The sequence below is a fragment of the Anguilla anguilla genome, chromosome 2 (genome assembly GCF_013347855.1).
Source record: "Anguilla anguilla isolate fAngAng1 chromosome 2, fAngAng1.pri, whole genome shotgun sequence".
Taxonomy (NCBI): Eukaryota; Metazoa; Chordata; class Actinopteri; order Anguilliformes; family Anguillidae; genus Anguilla; species Anguilla anguilla.
Genome location: NC_049202.1, coordinates 34193059 through 34212821, shown reverse-complemented (window position 1 = coordinate 34212821; position 19763 = coordinate 34193059). Strand labels below are relative to the sequence as shown.

Here is a 19763-nt window from a genome sequence, read left to right as displayed (position 1 = left end):
GTCTTTTCTGTCTACCCTCAGGGACCTGCAGGAGAGAAAGGCGAGCAGGGACCTGCTGGGGCTCCTGGATTCCAGGTAGATTTCCTCCACACATCTATAAACTCTATATTTTATATTATCCCTTATTGAATGCTCTCCCTTGGTTTTGGATACAAAATCTAAATCAACGTTGTTGTGTCTCTGTTTTAGGGTCTGCCCGGACCCCAGGGTGCAACTGGTGAGGCTGGCAAGTCTGGCGAAGGGGTAAGCTCTTGCGTCTGATCATCAGTGTCAGACCCTCCTGAGAGAGAGCCAGTTCACCTGGGAAAGTTCAGAAATTTTTTTAAAAGTTTGGATTTGCTGTGACGTAAGATCTCATTAAGTACTTGATAAGTACCTTGGTATATTTAGAGGCATTGACTTCAGGTTCCTCTGTAATTATCATTAGCACCTTCTGTTGGTGTTTTATAATTTAGATGTACAAGGTTTTCCAACGGAACAACACCTTTCACTGATGAAGGATATACAGGATGTGGAAATTCATTTAAAAAAATTTCAATATTCAATTTTTATTTTAATATTAAAATACCTTTAATATTTTAGCCTCACTTTTATATATTTAATCAAACGTTGAGTCTTCTACTAATCGTACATGAATGTAGCTTCTAATTTTCAGATATAATAAAAAAAAAAAACTTAAATGATCTAATATATCTTCATTGAGTCTGATCAACTCTAATGGATTAACAGATTAATCCTTATTGTTTGTTTTTAGGGTCCTGCTGGTGAGACCGGTAGTCCTGGACCATCTGGACCCAGAGTAAGTACTACAAAATCTCATCCCTCCTCCCTCCCACCCCAAAATGATTATGTTACCATTCTAGCAAGATAGCTACCAAACCACCACCCTACTAACCATACGTCTCTCGCTACCCCACCCAGGGTGACAGAGGTTTCCCTGGAGAGCGTGGTGCCCCTGGCGGCGTTGGCCCTGCTGGACACCGTGGTTCTCCTGGCCCAGGTGGTAACGATGGTCCTAAGGTGAGGATGGCTACATCCCTATAGCTTGGGGCCACATCCAGCTCCAGTGACGTGTTCCTCTATGGTTCAGCCCAAGCACACAGGCTGTCAAAGTCATAATGCTGTTTCAGTAGCAAAGCTGGTTTAGGTGTGATCACCAGTCGGTTTGTGTACTGCTTAGTTCATAAATCTGCAGGACCCGATCCTCTTACTTTACATGCTGATGTAAATTCATTCGCACAGTGTTGCAAATTAATGTTTGAATTCTTACTACTGCTCTGAGCCAGAAAATCATACAATTTATTAACTTCACAACGTCAAAGATGGTGTTGGTGTATGAGCCCGAATGAACAGGGGGCTTGGGATATGACATTGACTTCCTGTAAAACTTATCACAGACATTTGCAGCAGTGGATTTATGCAGCTCACATACTGATCACCCTCCCTTCTCTCTCTGACTTCCAGGGTGAGCCAGGTGCTGCCGGAGCCCCCGGTGCTCTGGGTGCCCCCGGTATGCAGGGAATGCCTGGTGAGCGTGGTGCTGGTGGCATGCCCGGTGCCAGAGGTGATAGAGTAAGTAATGTGACTGCATGCACAAACATGTTACTCAAACACATGCACACAAACACGCACATACACACACGCACACACATGCACGTATGCACACACGCACGCACGTACAAACACACATGCACACACACACACACACACACACACGCACGCACGCATGCACACACACACACACGCACGCACACGCACCGATATATATAACGGGAAATTGAAATATTTAGTGAATGGACAACAAGCAAACATCAGTGTGATTATTTAATTTTATAATCCCACTGACCCATGTTGCTAAAATAAAATACTAGAGGATGTAGTCAGGCGTAGTAGAGCTTTTACCAAACATGGCCTCTGCAGGTGTAGAGCATTTAGGGTACACTGCTCGTGACCCAGTATTGCAGGTTTCAGTAGATCCAGAGATTCACTTTCATCTGTCCTTTCAGGGTGATGGAGGTCCCAAGGGTGCCGATGGTGGCCCTGGAAAGGATGGCCTTCGTGGTCTGACTGGTCCCATTGGTCTTCCTGGCCCCCCTGGTGGTGCTGGAGAGAAGGTAAATCCCAGAATGAAAAGGGAAGCAGGTAAAATGGGCCTGGCGTGAGTCCCAACCAGTCTACATGTGAAGAGTGTGCAGTAGGCATGTGTTACTAATAAATCCTGACAAATATGACTTAGTGTCAATTTCATGCAATTATTGGGACTCCTCTCTGCTGTGACAACTATACAGGATCAGCATATTTATTTTTGAAAATAGAGACAGACCACCTAAATATATTTGCAGCTCTGGATGTAAACATAATATAGAGTTTCATGTTTTATTTGTAGGTGCTTTATAACGATTATGCGCGCTGTTGTTGGTGCTGTTGACCTGGTGTGCTCTTTGAAGTCCTCACCTTGTACCTCTCTCCTCTTCCTCTCCGCCCAGGGTGAGGGTGGTCCTGTTGGCCCTGCTGGTCCTACTGGCGGTCGTGGTTCCCCTGTGAGTAGCTAACCGAGCCCTCTGCACTGTGTACACACCTCCATGCCAAACCAGCGTTTCACCACAGCATTATTCACAGGGCGTGTCACACTTTTAGAGTAATCCTGGAGGCTAATTTTCTCTCTGCTGTACTCATTACATTACATTATAGGCATTTAGCAGACGCTCTTATCCAGAGCGACTTACATTGTATCCAATTATACAGCTGGATATATACTGGAGCAATGTAGGTTAGGTACCTTGCTCAAGGGTACAACGGCGGTGTCCTGCCAGGGAATTGAACCTGCTTTAGGTTACAGTTCCAGCCCCTCAGCCGTTATACTACACTGCTGCCCACAGTCAAGGTGTACCACTAATGGGTAATGCACAGAGCTAGAGCACACCGAGTATTGTTTAAAAAACTCTGGGCGCATAATTCACGGAAAGGTCAGCGATTTTCGGACATTTGACCTCTGACATTTGCCCTTTTCTTACCCCTCAGGGTGAGCGTGGTGAGCCTGGTGCCCCTGGACCTGCTGGATTTGCTGGACCTCCTGTGAGTATAGTTCCCTGTCAGATTCTCTGTACAATCTAAAAAAGACATGATTGCATTGACAGACATACATTAATCAAAAACATACCTTACAGATTATTATAGCTTAGTACACACCTAATAACATCAACATTCCCATTTTGTGTAGCCCCGTCTGAAGACTAAGAAAATATTAAAATGCCTGGATACCTTGTGGAATTAAAAATTGTATGGTTGTATTGAAAAAGAGATAGACATCTCAGTGGAACACACCTAGTTCAATAAAGGAGAAATAAATAAACAAATAAATTGAGATAAAATAAGTATAATATTTGTGCTATTAAAGCTCAATGTATATCTCCTTCTTGAATTAGTATGCCTTGACTTAACAGTAAATACTTAATAGGACTGATAAAAACCCAACTGTTGTCAAGGCCATTTGTGACATTACTTTCTCTCCTACAGGGTGCTGATGGCCAGCCTGGAGCAAAGGGAGAGTCTGGTGATAGTGGCCCCAAGGGTGATGCTGGTGCTCCCGGACATGCTGGCCCTGCTGGTGCTGCTGGACCACAGGTAGCCGTCTTTCTGTCCTCCCTGACTTCAAACATGAACAACTCTCAGAACTGCTGTTGCTTGACTGCTCGGGCAAATCCGTAGTGTGGACATAGGTGTAACTATGGCCGACTGTAGCTTTACTAGAGTTGTGAAATAACCCTGTTAGTAACCCTAATTACTCCAATGTGCAAAAAGTTACACGTCTACGTTGTGTAATGCACTGGGAAATCTGTAAGCTGGCTGCGCGAAGCAAAGATAAAGCATCTTGATGCATGAGTGTCTGTCCGTCATTTGTTTAATCAAGTGCCCCACCTCACTGAGTTAAAACGTGAGTGGTAATACAGTAGGAGCTTCGCAGTATCTGGCCATTGGACAAGTGTTTGTTCGAGGCTGGCTGACTCGCTAATGGCTTTCTCCGTAGGGTCCCGCTGGTAACGCCGGAGCCAAAGGTGCTCGTGGTGGTGCTGGTCCCCCTGTGAGTAACAGCTCATTCCTCTGTAAACTCTTGGATCCTCACAAGTCCAATTCTGTTGAATTGAAATAAATTACTGTACGAAGATATCAGAATCAATACAGAAAGTCTGAAATGGAGATCAATCAGTGTTATGAGGATTGCACGAATTAAAATTTGTAATTAGTTTAATGGAAATTTGGCTTGGTAATTACATTTAATGAGAGGTTAAAGAAATGTATTAATTAAAATTATTTGATTATAGAATAGTGTAGATTTAAAGGCACATTTGCATACATGTACTGATCACAACATGTACATTTATGTACTGATTGCAGTACAGTGCTGCTTCTGAATTTTACAGTATAGTTCTAAGTCCCTCTGGGACAATGACATTTTGAAAATTTAGGTTAGCATTTGTTGTATATTCATTTCTGAAATATTTCAACCTCTCGGTGGCAATGTAGTATTTTGGTTTGGCAGCTGTGCTTACAATGTAAACATTGTGGATTGGACTCCCATCTGGGGTGCTGCTGTTATTCCCTTTAGCAAGGCACCTGAAATGCTTCCATATACTATACGGGTGTATACATGGATGTGTATAAAAAGGTCATTTGGGTAATAGTGTCTGTGGAATGCAATGTCTTTTTTGTTGTTTGGATATTGAATATTGGAGAACAAGTTAGGCAGCCCAGTTTTTTTTTCTGGTGTTTATAGGGTGCTACTGGTTTCCCTGGTGCTGTTGGTAGAGTTGGTCCCCCTGGCCCTGCTGTAAGTATCTTCATCCTCCTCCTCTTCACTCCTACTCACACGTGATAATGACATAATAATAATAATAATAATAATAATAATGACCGAATATCATGTATCATTTCCATCATCAACATTTATGAAATTCTCACCAGATGGACTCACCCATACATTACTCTTAACATCAACCACCAGTTCTCAGTCCTAGTCGGTAATATCTCAGACCCTATTCATATTGGTGGCGAACACCAATGCACACATTCTGTCCATTGATGGAGATTACAGGACGTATCGCTGAATGTCGTGCCACAGGGCATATGTTTTGATAGCAGACCGGGTTCTCACTTCTCCTCACTTCGCTCTGCCTCTTAGGGTGCTGGCGGACCCCCTGGTCCCCCCGGACCCGGTGGAAAGGAGGGAGCTCGTGGCAACCGTGGCGAGACTGGCATTGCTGGACGTCCCGGTGAGCCTGGCCCCGCTGGCCCTGCCGGACCCCATGGCGAGAAAGGATCCGCTGGGTCCGACGGTCCCGCTGTAAGTACTGTCAAAATGGCGCCGGCTTTCCGGCCCCCGAAGGCTGTGCGGGCTGAGCTGACAGCGAGTAGGGGCCATTCGCACGCCTGGCCGCAGATCCTGCGCCTAGCGATAAAATTAGCAGAGCTAATTCTCGCCACTGTGGGTGATGTAAAATCTGAACAGTCCGGATGTTTTAGAATGGACAGAGTGCAGAAAATCAATGAGCGTTCTGTGCCCATGTGACAATGTGCAGCAGGCTTATTTGTGCTGCGCTGCGGCGGTGTGGGTGGGGAGGGCATTGTGCTGAGCTGCGGCGGTGTGGGTGGGGAGGGCATTGTGCTGAGCTGCGGCGGTGTGGGTGGGGAGGGCATTGTGCTGAGCTGCGGCGGTGTGGGTGGGGAGGACATTGTGCTGAGCTGCGGCGGTGTGGGTGGGGAGGACATTGTGCTGAGCTGCGGCGGTGTGGGTGGGGAGGGCATTGTGCTGAGCTGCGGCGGTGTGGGTGGGGAGGGCATTGTGCTGAGCTGCGGCGGTATGGGTGGGGAGGGCATTGTGCTGAGCTGCGGCGGTATGGGTGGGGAGGACATTGTGCTGAGCTGCGGCAGTGTGGGTGGGGAGGGCATTGTGCTGAGCTGCGGCGGTGTGGGTGGGGAGGACATTGTGCTGAGCTGCGTCTTTTCTCTCCCACAGGGCGCCCCTGGTATCCCCGGACCTCAGGGTATTTCTGGACAGCGTGGTATCGTGGGTCTGCCCGGACAGAGAGGCGAGAGGGGTTTCGGTGGCCTCCCCGGCCCATCTGTGAGTGGCATACGCCCAGCTCCCGAATAAACACACACAGAGATAGCACTAATGACTTCTCCAGGTGGGACTGTTCTCAAAAACCAGCTGCTGATGCCTGCCACTGTACATCTTGGATTTTCAGCAATGAGTGCACATGGGCTCTTTAATTACAAGTTCTTTGTGTCCATCGTGTGTCCATGGTGTACCCTTTTATATGTTACTAAAACCTAGCTTAAAAGCACTCTAGGTGAGACAAATTCTTAATGAAAGGTTTGTTAATGATTTTGATAGCAGAGGTCGGTTGTTGGTGTGACATGGAAGGCCTCCATGATGTCATCATCTGTGGCCAAGGATTTCAGATCCTAGATGCTCCCTAATTGGGCAATATGAACTTGTTATCCTGCTTTTCTTGATCAATGACATCCATAAGGCTTATCTTGAAGACATGGTCATGGTGGATTGTGAAGGCATGTGCTCTTACACCTGACCACCATCATCAGAAATATGTATTCTAGACACAGCCACTGTCTGCATCCACGAATAGCAAGTTGGCTGCGCATAGTCCTCTATTAAGATCACAGACACAAGAAATGGAATCAGAGAGCTCATTAGCATTGGTAAAGCATCTTCTTATTTGAGATGTTCTTCTAATGATACCTGAGTCATTTAGAATGAAACCTCCTACTGCATACAATAATACCATCAGCTCTTCCTCCAAGAGCTCACCCTTCTTTCTGCTGTAGAGTCACACATTGTTAGTTTTAATGGCTTGAGTCTCTGTGACTCATTATGTGCACATGGGACACTGTTATATGATTGGATGAGCACAATTTTGGTGTGTTAATATTCACCATCTGGTATTGCAACAACAAAATGAAATCTAGTGAGAGACAGTAAAGGGAAAGGAAGGTGATATTCTGGTTTTTGAATGAGGAAATGTCTCTCTGACACATGGCTGACTGGGCTACCCAGCTTGCTAGATAGCTTATTGGCCAGGCTATCTTGCTAACTGACTATTTAGTTTTTGAAAAAATTTAAGTAATACAAATTATAATGCTAATTTAAAGCTAGAATGTGCTAGCTTGCCTATGGGCTGGTTATGGAACAGGTTTGATGATAGTGTGTATTTAGAGGATTTAAAATGTCGCCTACACTCCACAACCCTCCTTAAGGTAACCACACGGTTCATTAATCAAATTTTAGATCAGTAGTTTCCCTCCTGACCTTATCCCACTGAGGGTATATTTCTCTAACGGACTGATAATCAAGATGCCTACAAAGGGAAACTGCACATTGTATACTGGCACACACATCATTTTTGGAATTGTCATTGTTTTTCTAAATTTTACATCTTTTTATGACAATTTTATGTCATGTTTTTCTCCCCAATTTGAGGCTCGCCAGTTATGACTCTCTTTTTCACTTGCTAATTTATGAAAGTTTTATCATTCTTTTCTCCCCAATTTTACACCACAATACTGCTGTATTGCATGGATCAGCACAGGGAGTACTGTGACTGAAACCTGCACATCCCTCCAACGCAGTTGCCATTGAGACAGTAAATTCCTAGCCATTTTGGAGCTTTAAAAAAGCAGTTTATGATAAAAACAGTAAAAAATAGAAATCACAGATGGATAGATGTTGTTATGGTATGTACAGGTACCATAAAGCTAGAGGATAATGAACAGCTCAACCAATAGTTTTTGGTTCATGCAGCATCCAGTGTCCCTGCTGCAGACTTTCTTCAGGTTCCAGATCTAACCTTGACCTGTCATATCTGTGTCCCAACAGGGAGAGCCCGGTAAGCAGGGACCCGTTGGCCCCTCTGGTGAGCGTGGCCCCCCTGGCCCCATGGGACCCCCTGGACTGTCTGGTGCTTCCGGTGAAGCCGGCCGTGAGGTAGAAAAAACCTCTTTATTAAGTTGCATAAATAATATTCCGGGTTTACAGTGCATTAGCTGCTGTTGATGAAACCTTACCCGTACGACAGGAGGCGTACAGACAAGCTATGCAGACTGTTAAATACATAATACCCTTGGTTATACGTGTTTATGTATATGTATATCATATGTGAATTGAGGATTCAATACAATAGCCAGCCTGGAGCTAAATGTGGCAACCTGCTCCTTATTTTTTATTTCAGCTTTCATACTTTGTCCTCAGAAATGGAGGGTTCTACATTTCTGATCTCAGCACACCTCACACTTAGCATGTGCACTTGTCCTTTATCAGGGTTCCCCTGGTCACGATGGTGCTCCTGGTCGCGATGGTGCTGCTGGCCCCAAGGTAAGCCTGCTCATTTCAAAGAATATTGATGCATTCAAGCAGCAATTTCTGTGTACTGTAAAATGTGGACTTACCCGTTATCTGTGCCAGTGAAGTTTCGCTCATTCCTGTTTGATTCTATGTCTGTTCCCTGTAGGGTGACCGGGGTGAGAGCGGCCCATCTGGTGCTCCTGGTGCCCCTGGACCACCTGGACCCCCAGGCGCCATTGGTCCATCTGGCAAGAACGGAGACCGTGGAGAGGCTGTAAGTGTCTTGTTCTAAATTTACCTTTCCAATTCCTTGGCTGTTTCACAATATTTGTCTCAGTTATGTAAAAAATGAGAATTTTTTTAGCTCTTGAATGTTAAGAATTATGCATATTTGTATTTATAGGCGGGTCCCTGGTTAACCGGTCTGATCAGTATGTATTGAAGGTGCTTTATTGCTGTCTCACCTTGTGTTCCTCTCTCTACTTTAGGGCCCTGCTGGTCCCTCTGGTCCCGGCGGTCCCGCCGGTGTTCGTGGCCCTGCTGTACGTCCACCGCCTCGTTATGAACGCAGTCACCCAGATGGTATTAATTATCCCCCTTAGATAGCACGGGTAACAAGCGTTTGCCCCTCTCTTCAGGGCCCCGCTGGAGCACGTGGTGACAAGGGTGAGGCAGGAGAGGCTGGCGACAGAGGCATGAAGGGACACAGAGGTTTCAGCGGTCTGCAGGGTCTTCCCGGACCTGCTGTAAGTAAACGCCTCCGCACGGCCACGCCTGCCCGTGCTGCACTTACACTTAACCACATCGCTCAACTAGGCCTTTAACCAAGCCTTACTGGATCGACCTTCGACCCCCCGCATCATTGCGCTGTACTTCTCTCAATGGACAACGTGCACTTTATTTTATGAAAGTGGGCCTTAATGACAGCGAGGCTTCCTTCCTCTCGGACACTGCAGAAGGATGTTTCATTATCTAGTGCTCTACCGTCAAACATTTATGAATGCTGGGAGACTATGAAAGACATAAAGCCTGTTCGTCTTTATAGACAGTCACTCAAGAGTCATTTAAGAAGCTATTTTCTTTTAATATAGATAGTAGTTTTTAATTTCCCTCAAGTCAATCCTGACTGTCATGCTAACTGCAAATCTCATTTTCAGATGATACTCAGTCAGATATTGTGATGTTTCTGTTTTTAGGGCGCCCATGGAGAGCAAGGACCTGCTGGACCTTCTGGTGCTCCTGGACCAAGAGTAAGTATTACAATCATCATGATTACATGATTATAACCTGGTAACACACTACAGTGCTAAAATACAACAAGAAACCAATTGCCTTTTGACGCCATTAGCACTCATGTTATTTCCAGTCAAACAACTTATCAGATCCATGGCTGTCAAGTTTATCCTTTTCTTGATATTCACACATATTATACACTGAGATGACAGTTAAGATTTCATTTAAATCTGAGGTATATATTGATATCTGCTTCTGTTTTAAAGTACAATTTGGTGCAGTATAACATGTTTTAAGACGACAGGATATTCTAATCTTAGTTGTGCTCTCTTCCCCAATCAGGGACCTGCTGGCTCTTCCGGTTCTCCTGGCAAAGATGGCATGAATGGTATGCCTGGCCCCATCGGACCCCCTGGACCCCGTGGTCGCGCTGGTGAAATGGGACCTGCTGTAAGTGAACCACTTTCACCCCTCGTGTTTGGTGTTTAGACCTGCTGCAAATCCCCCACATTCTGTGGGGTTGCAGCAATACTTTGTAGCCTTGGCGCTACCTCTGACCTCCTCTGACCTCCTCTGTCTCTCCTCCCTTTTCCACGCAGGGTGCTCCTGGCCTCCCCGGACCTCCTGGTCCCCCTGGTGCTCCAGGTGGCGGTTTCGACTTCGGCTTCATTTCCCAGCCTGCCCAGGAGAAGGCCCCCGATCCCTTCAGATCTGGCTACAGAGCCGACGACGCTAACGCAGTGCGTAACCGTGACGTGGAGGTGGACACCACTCTCAAGTCCCTGAGCCAGAAGATCGAGAACATTCGCAGCCCCGAGGGCACCCAGAAGAACCCCGCCCGTGCCTGCCGTGACCTGAAGATGTGCCACCCTGAATGGAAGAACGGTCAGTTGATGCCCAGAGTTGATTCTCAGCATTCTTGCTTTTTTTTTTTTTTTTTAATGGTGACTTGCTAACCAGGTCTGCTCTCTTTTCCCCCTCTCAGGTGAGTACTGGATTGACCCCAACCAGGGCTCTGCGCTGGATGCCATCAAGGTCTACTGTAACATGGAGACTGGCCAGACCTGTGTTGCTCCCAGCCAGGCTGAAATTGCCAAGAAGAACTGGTACACCAGCAAGAACCCCAAGGAGAAGAAGCACGTCTGGTTCGGCGAATCTATGACCGAGGGCTTCCAGGTGAGTCAAAAGCAAGCACTATTGACTAGGGGTGTATTTCTTCCTCAACCCAACATTAGCTGTGTAATTACATTACATATGGTTATTATTTCAGTTGTGCAAACACTGTTGTGGTTTCTTTGTTGCACTAACCTGCATCCCCTCAATCACTCCTCCTCCCACAGTTCCAGTATGGCAGTGAGGGCTCTGATCCCGAGGATGTCAACATCCAGTTGACCTTCCTGCGCCTGATGGCCAACGAGGCCTCCCAGAACATCACGTACCACTGCAAGAACAGCATCGCCTACATGGACCAACAGACTGGCAACCTGAAGAAGGCCCTGCTTCTGCAAGGCTCCAACGACATCGAGATCAGAGCCGAGGGCAACAGCCGCTTCACGTACAGCGTCAGCGAGGACGGCTGCACGGTGAGTCTCCCTGTCCTTTTCACCTCACGCTGGAGCTCAGGCAGCGGGTTACCCCTCACACTGCACTGTTAAAGTCAGCCGCTGGGTGCTGCCAGAGCCCTACCAAATGAAGTCAACTGTAGATAGTCCTACTGTGAGTTTAGAGTTGTGATTTCATTACCTTAATGGTATGATTACTGCATGTGAGGATTTACAGGTATGATAACTACATGTGAGGAGTTAGGATGTGAGGAGTTACATGTATGATAACTACATGTGAGGAGTTATGGATGTGAGGAGTTACAGGTATGATAACTACATGTGAGGAGTTATGGATGTGAGGAGTTACAGGTATGATAACTACATGTGAAGAGTTATAGATGAGGAGTTATGGGTATGATAACTACATGTGAGGAGTTATGGATGTGAGAAGTTACGGGTATGATAACTACATGTGAGGAGTTATGGATGTACATTCCCACTTTCATAGTTTCATATGCAGCGATAGTACTATGTGCTATCACCAGGAGAAATGTATAATCAACGTAGGAGAGCTTTCTCACCAGACCTGACATTCTTCTTTCCCCTTCTTACAGTCACACACTGGTGCATGGGGCAAGACGGTCATTGACTACAAGACAACGAAAACATCCCGTCTGCCCATTATTGACATCGCTCCTATGGATGTTGGTGCAAACAACCAGGAATTTGGCATTGAAGTCGGCCCTGTCTGCTTCTTGTAAAAAAAGAAATCTGGACTTGAAAATGTTTTTTTTTCCTAGCAGTCATCTCTCTAAAGTGTTTTTCTATCCATTAAAAACGTAAGTTTCATTCGGCCACAATTGATCAACTTGCTTAAAACTGCATTCCTGAGGACGTGTTTGTGTGTTATCCATTTAAAAAAAGAAACACAAACTTTTTTTGGGACCACGACTCTTGCTGACACCAACATCAAGGACACTTTAAAAGAATCATTTGTTCTCTGGCAACAAGAAAATAATATATGCTTGTAAAGTGTAAAATCCCCCTGGAGTTTAAAAAGAACAAACATGAGATACAGGTGACTTTTTGCCATTTTTTACCACTGCGGAAGGACAATGAAAAACAAATGCTATGTACCATTTTCTGGTGTTAAATAAATCTGAAAAATGACAGTGAAGTGTCTTGTTGTTCTAACCACAAGGAAAGCGATCACCAGAAATGTGCTGTTCTTAAACGTCACAGGCAAAATGGTAGAGAAACCGGGGTTTGACTTCATTTGAAATCTTATGGCTACCTCAGCAAAAAAAAATGTTACCCAGAGCATTCCATAAAAACACCAGGTCAGGTTTTACACAGCAGAACGATGATCGAAAAAGCAAGCAACAGTTGTCAAAGGTGCTATTTCTTCGTAAGATCCTGTTTGTGGTGTGTGCTAAAATATAGATTTTAGTCATATGTGATTGTCAATTATACTTACAGGATCTTTGGTGCTACACATTTTAAGAAATGTCTTGCTGCCAGAGCTTGTTTTTCTTTATAAAGTGAGTTGAAGACTATACAGCAGAGTTTGACTTAAAGATCCTTATTGTAGATATGATGCATGTGAGCATGTCTGGTGTAGATTAAGCAAGTGGATTTGTTTCAGTTTTCACTATTTTCTTACCACTCGCTGTTACACTTTCCCCCCTGTTTTGTTTCTTTTTGTTTTGTTTTTGTTGTTTGTTTTTTGACTGCTTTTGTTGTCATCTCCTGGCTCCTGGCAATACACATCTTTCACCCTTTTGTTCCTGTTTGTTTTCTTTCTAGTGAAGGGTTTTTAAAAAATGAAAATGAAAAAAAATGAAAAGACTAAGGAAAAAAATCAGAGAAGCAGACACACTTTGGGGGTTAAAAGAGGATCTGTACCTATTTTGTATATGTATAATAATTCGAGATGTTTTTAATTATTTTGGATGCTGAAATAAAGCATGTTAAGTGGTCTACCTGATGTTTGTGACGTTATCTTCAACTTTCTCCCCTGACTGCTCACTAGTCTTAAATAGAGCACAACTTTCACCTGTTACAGGGGTTTTTATTGAACTAATATGATAAGAAAGAACACCTATAAAGGATTCATCACTGGACTGCAACATTCTGTCCAGAATTCTTGCATGTTGGTTCCAATACCATCATGCTCCTTAAATGCTCTTTAAATGGGGGCCACTTCAGCACTCAAGTTTGGTTGGGTGTCAGCAGTGCAGGGGAGTCATATTAGCTCTGAATTACTCAGGAGTTCCAGTGAAGTACTGGGCTAAATTACATAGAAAATAAATGTGCTATTTTAAATCAGTGAATATTCTTGATACGATTTCAAATCAAAATTAACCTTAAAAGGATTTATAAAATAAAATGCCCTAATTCTTAGCTTCCAAATAACAAGTCATATATTATTTTTCTAATATTCTAGTCAAAAAAGCAAATTTGCAAGTGCAAATACATGTGCAAATACATCTTCAAATACATGTGTAATGAATATATATATATATATATATATATATAGAAGTAAACAATTCTGAAACTTATTATTCTGAAACTAAGTTGAAGTTACATTGATAATGAAGGCTTTTTTATGCGCAATCCACATGGGGGCACCAAACTTTCTGCCTCCATTTATGTCCTCATTTTCACCACTTTTAAACCCCTCAACACATGAGATGCTCACCCACTGTTGTCCGAAGCATTGAAATTCTTCCAAAGCTACTACAGCCAGATTTCAGGTGCCTGATTGGCTGAAGAACCAGCTGTTACAGTGTTATGAAGAGGAGGAAACTCTCACCCTCCTTGGGCGGCACAATGGACAGTTATACACCTTTCCACAGGACTCCAGGAAATGTCTGCACTTATATGGTGAGCAATCTGTTCCAAGCTGTAGCCCAGTATTGCTGCCCCACAGACGTGATTTTTAGCTGTCTCTTAATGAAGCTGTATCTGTACTTTAGCAAGTAGTTAAATACAAAATACAAAAATGTGTTATTTATTCAGTGTGCATATATATATATATATATATATATATATATATATATAATCATTCTGTGAAATTGGCCAAATTTTAAGAAAAACCATATGCTTCTCCTCAAGCTCAGGCACAGCATTATCCCTCCTTGCCAGGTTGACTAGCTCTTAAACCCATAGAAAACAGTTTGAATTCATTCCATTGTAAAGCAGTTTCTCAAACCTGGTCCAGGGGGCAAATGCTGTTTTTTATGCTAGTCAAACTCTCACAGGGTGTGATTGAGCTGTTACCAGAACACTGATCTGTGTTGACATTATGTTAGAGCTGCTTTCAAGGCTATGGCATCACTCAGAGCAATACATCTTGGCTCCCTGGTACTCTGACCAGTCGGTGTGCTCCAGTGTTTCATATTACTGTTTTATCACTTTGAGTGGCATGCGGTGCAAATTACTTTTACACTTGCTGTTTGGTGTTGTGTGAATGCAGAGTTGTGTGCTGCTGTTGTGGAACATTGGTCTGCTCTGTGTGTATGCTATGGTGGGGGCAATTCTGTCAATTCAGTCAATGAATCCTGACAGAGCATTACAGGTATAAGCCTAATTGCAATTCATTTCCTGAATTGACCGAACTGAAACTGAACTGAGCCCAACACTACACACTATGAGGTGACTAACGCCAGCTTATGTTCCAGCACCGTTTTTATTGGCTGTTCAGAACCTATAGTTATTGTTGTTCTGATTCCTCCTACGATGTGTGTTAGCCTAATAAACTATGATAGCCTTGTATGACACTTGTTACATGTTGCCCCATCCCAGCACGTTTTGGTAATTTGTATTTGTCCTAATACTGTAGCTTATTCTTCTGCCTAGTTGGCTTTGCAGAGGTTAGGTCTGAATAGTGTTCACTGTGTGAACTAAACTGTGTTCTTGGCTAGGAATAGCTGTACCAAATAAGTATTGTATCTTACTGAACCTGTGTTTAGTAGTTGTCTATGACCATGAAATGCACTTTTTGTACGTCGCTTTGGATAAAAGCGTCTGCCAAATAAATGTAATGTGAATGTAATGTGAATGTCTTTCTGGAGAAGTGGCTACCAGATACAATAAGAAACAAATAGAGAAATCAGCTATATATTTTAATAATGTCCGATATATATATACTGTAAGTACAAACACACAAATAAAGCTGTTTAATCAATCAACATATTTTTGTTCAAATTACATCACACCAACATATTTTGGGACAGTTAGGTGAGAACTAAACACCATTAGTTGTTCAATTACTTGTTCTATAGGGTTCTGTTATACTTGTTCAGTGAATTTCAATAAATGAATAAGAATCCATATCTTTGAACAGATGATACTTGTAAAGTGATGTCAAATAAAAGCTAGTATTGAATAACAGCGTAATAAAAACAATTTAATGGACAGTTCATTGGGAGGACAGGCATACAATGTCGATTCACCAGCTTTTGGAAACTGCTCCAGCATGCAGGATAAAATGTAATTTAAAATCCAAACTGCAGATCCCACCAAAAGTCTCTGTTTCAAAATGTGAAAGAAAAATATAAAGATTAAAATAAAAACACTTAAAGGTATGATTCACTTCCTTAAGTAAAAAAAAAAGTTGTATGTAGGTTCTCAGTTGGCCCAGACAGCTTTTTGTGTGCAACGAAAGATATATTTTTGTACAGTGTAGTTTGTACAGTGACATTATGCCTGCTGAGGTTGTACGTGTGTATGACTTAATTATTCTTCAAAAATTACATTTCATCTTATTTTCATTTATCAGATAATTTCCTGTGGCGCATACACCCTAAGGTTGCTGCACTCAAGGAAAGACATACCAGCGCAATATAAAAAAAGATATTTATAATTATGAATAGATGCTATAAAATAAAGGTGTTACAATGCACTGCTTGCTGAAACCACTTTTCTGCACAAGCTGCCTTGGTTATGTTAAGCGTATTCCCTTGCTTTAGAATAGTGGTTCTCCAGTTTGATCCTGGAGGCCCCCTGTGTATGCTTGTTTTCAATCCAACTACAGTTGCAATCCCAGAATTTTAACAAGCTGTAAATTTTTCTTAATTGCTCTTTTCATGTTAAGAGGGATTATCTACCCTTAAACCAGATTATGTTAGACATACTGTAGCTATGCATACCATGGAAAATAAAATTTCAATATTCACAAACACAAAAAGAGAGGTAAAAAATGTTCCATCTGATCAAATTGAAGACTGATGTGAATCAATAGGCTCCTAATTGGCCATTAAAAATAACCATTACATAGATAATGAAGAATTCAAAGACAAAGCAAATGATAATCGGTCAAACCTAATAGGTTTAGGGAAAGAGCTTAAACAGGTGTTCAATAACTTAATTAGGAGCATACTGATACACAACAGTCTATGTTTCAATTACTTTTTAAAAAATTAGCTTCTTTTTATGTAATTGTTTGCAATATAGCACAATAAGCAGTGCAATCATGGGACTTTGATTCTTTGTGGCATGCATACCTATTTTGACCTAAAATGTATGAAACAATGTGGTTTGAGAGGGTAAATAATCCTTCTAAACACGAAAAGCTCCTAATTAAGAAACATTAACAGCTTGTTAGAATTATGGGATTGCACTTGTGGTTGGAACGAAAACCAGCATATACAGGAGGTTTCCAGGACAAAATTTAAGAACAACTGCTTTAGACCACTAACCTCCTAAGACCACTTTACTGGCCATTGTGCCGACAGTTTGTCAGAAACTTGCGTTTCCTGGAAGCCATTTTGTATCCTTTAAAACATAGGCCTGCATACAAACTTAAATCATATTACGAAAATAAGATGCTAAGTATCCCTTAATCAAGAGTTTACGGTCTAAAATATCTACCAGATGACAAGGCATCACCACCATTATTTTTAATTCCCAATTAAGAGGAATGTTCGTTCGTGCACGATACTCAACCGAATTATGTCGACCAAATTTAACACATTCTCTTCCTTTAACCGTCTAATTTAGGCTGCATCAAACACATTCTCTTCCTTTCGCCGTCTAATTTAGGCTGCATCAAAAACATGTCTGGGTCAAACAAAGCCCTCATTGTATACAGTGTACTGCACCTCGTGACGTCATCGGCTCCAACCTAATCATAAAGCCGGGCACCCACCGCACGCGTCGCGTAAGCGTCGCGTAAACAGCAGGGCGAAGCAGCACGGCGCGACGCGTATGGTGTCTCCACTGGTTCCGTTTGTGTCGCGCAAAGGCTTGCGTAAAAGCTAGTAGCTCTCGCAGTCTGCAGTGGGATTACATCGTGTATTTCACGTTTGTTCACGACTGTTGATTATGGGTTAAGTGAATACTTTGGTGAGAGACCTTTTTCAGTTTGTTAATTTGGTAATATTTCGTTAACTCGTAAATACGTGAGAAAGTAAACGCTTTCAAGAATTACCATAAACTTAAATCGCCACGTAGCCTGCATAACAATCAATCTCAAACTGTATTAATTTATTTGCTTGGTTAACAAGCGTGCCAATTTCATGAAGAATATGTAATGATCATAATAATAATAAATAATCCGTAATCAACCATTGGGAATTCCCGTGTTGTCTTGTCATTCACGTCAAAACATTTATAGGATCATATTTAGTAAAATCAGCTAATCATGAAAAAGACAGTAACAGTTTAATCTTGAAGAGATATGAACACCACAACGCCATGAACACCGGAAGCTTTGAAGTACAAGTGCGATAGGCTACGTCTTTCTGTGGTGTATTTTCAAATTTACCCCACCCCCTCCGCAAAATAAGACAGCGAAACTAAGTTTGCCTTTTCCCCAGGTTCCAGTTATTTATTTATTTATTTTTACAAAACGAAAAGGCTTGTTTTTTTTTTTTTTTTGGTGCTTATAAAATATCTGGGAGGTAACTAGGGACACACCCCCAGTAATATAAGGATGAAATATAAATCAGAGCATGTATACCTAGCATTTTAGAGCATATTTCTGTGTATAAACAGGCCATCGTGACGCGCGACAAGCCGAAAAAATAGAACTGAAGCGAAAAACTACGCTTCAGTTCGCTTGTGTCGCGCGAGCTTCGCAGCCGGTACGCGACGCGTTCGCATCTGGTGGAGACGACGTCGCCCGCTGCCATTGTAATAACAGTACTTCAACTACGCTTCAGTTACGCGCGTAATACGCGCGTAGTGCGCTCGCGGCCGATACGCGTGCGGTGGGTGCCCGGCTTAAGGGTTGCATGCGCTTAAGTGAGGAGGACGGGGTCCAGCCTAGGTACAGCGAGATTCGGTTGTTATTTTCCTGCTGTTTTCTGTTTGGAAAGAGATTAACGGTCATCGGGAAGAAAACCCGATTGCTCATTTTATTCTGAAAAAAAATGTATTCATTCATTTTGTTTCTCCACATATTTTTTCTTAATTTAAACTTTTGTTTTACGTGGCTATGGGAAGTTGTTTTTTTCTTTAATTTAATGTACGGTAAGTTAAATTAATCAATAATTTTCAGTCTTTCGGACTCTTCGTTGCATCTTCGCAGCTTGGTCTTTGCTGATATATATTTTTCAAAATTGGCGAGTGGTTTCCTACTATTAAATAGTAGTAGTCGAAGTAATGGCTTACGTTCATATTTTAAGAAACATTTTCATTTAAAACAAGTGCTGTAGGCGCTATGAGTAGGCTATACTTTTCGTACTAGCTATTTTTGTCGCGCTTATCACGCGGAATATGCGAGTTAGAATCACTGATTCCCGGAGTGTTGTATTGTACAATTGTTCCAGTTTAATAGCCTAATGCAGTACCCCCAGCGACATTTCTGAAACTGACATCAGGCAGCATGACGTTTATGTCCGCTGCTTTTTCTGGGAGCTCATTTAGTCTGCGATTTATTGTATTTTTACCAGTATGCTTTAAACCGGGGAATATTAATTCAGAAAAAGGAGACAACGGGGAGCTTTCCTATTCCAGCCGTACGATTGCTATTGTGCTGATGTCACAGAAAAAGTTCTGAAAAAACCTGAAAATGGCTTATTTGAGAAGTAACCCCACTCCCATTAAAAACTTAAATTGGGCCGGGTGCATTCCATTTTTTGAGAGATTAAAATACGTTATAAAGGTCTATCGGTGTGGATCTAGAATTTACCTGTACTGAATTGCTTGATTGAAGAATACATATCCCTGACTTGTGAGGTCACAACTGAAACAGCAAATCAGATCAGCCATGCTTTCACGAAGACAATTTCAAGATGAAGTTGTTAGGAGGGAAAAGGTTGGAGGTTATGAAAGATTGGCAAAGCTTTGACCCAGCACTACTGCATCCATTGTAACAAAATGGAAAAAATATGCCAAACCCAGACACTACCAAGAATGGGCTATCTTGCCAAGCTTGTCTGAGAGGGTGGGCGAGTGGGGGTAGGACATGGACCGTTGCAGAGCTCATGGGCTGAAATGGGGGAAACTCTTTGATAGATTGGGTAGACCAAGGCCATTTCTGAGCGACGTCAACATGAAGTCATGCCTGGTGTTTGCCAGAAGCCGTGTGACAGATCCTGAGACCTTCTGGAAGAATATTCTATGGTCTGATACGTCTAAAGTTGAGGTTTTGGCCTGAAAGATGCAAACCAAACACAGCA

General features: G+C 42.8%; 1 protein-coding gene across 2 annotated transcripts in view; it reads left to right on the top strand.

The window, feature by feature from the left end:
• col1a1b (collagen, type I, alpha 1b) overlaps positions 1-13118 on the top strand; it is a 29523-nt gene extending 16405 nt beyond the window's left edge. Inside the window, exons 28-51 of one of the 2 annotated variants that reach the window (XM_035404806.1) lie at positions 22-75; positions 190-243; positions 755-799; positions 922-1020; positions 1465-1572; positions 2007-2114; positions 2487-2540; positions 3022-3075; positions 3517-3624; positions 4028-4081; positions 4775-4828; positions 5180-5341; positions 6014-6121; positions 7895-8002; positions 8336-8389; positions 8526-8633; positions 8848-8901; positions 8998-9105; positions 9556-9609; positions 9935-10042; positions 10192-10477; positions 10578-10768; positions 10933-11175; positions 11751-13118. In XM_035404806.1, the coding sequence (XP_035260697.1) occupies positions 22-75; positions 190-243; positions 755-799; positions 922-1020; positions 1465-1572; positions 2007-2114; positions 2487-2540; positions 3022-3075; positions 3517-3624; positions 4028-4081; positions 4775-4828; positions 5180-5341; positions 6014-6121; positions 7895-8002; positions 8336-8389; positions 8526-8633; positions 8848-8901; positions 8998-9105; positions 9556-9609; positions 9935-10042; positions 10192-10477; positions 10578-10768; positions 10933-11175; positions 11751-11897 (2523 nt within the window). In that variant the 3' untranslated portion in view covers positions 11898-13118. The remainder of the gene's footprint in view (positions 1-21; positions 76-189; positions 244-754; positions 800-921; positions 1021-1464; positions 1573-2006; positions 2115-2486; positions 2541-3021; positions 3076-3516; positions 3625-4027; positions 4082-4774; positions 4829-5179; positions 5342-6013; positions 6122-7894; positions 8003-8335; positions 8390-8525; positions 8634-8847; positions 8902-8997; positions 9106-9555; positions 9610-9934; positions 10043-10191; positions 10478-10577; positions 10769-10932; positions 11176-11750) is intronic. The other variant, XM_035404807.1, reaches the window with a different exon arrangement.
• The last annotated feature ends 6645 nt before the right edge of the window (positions 13119-19763 follow it).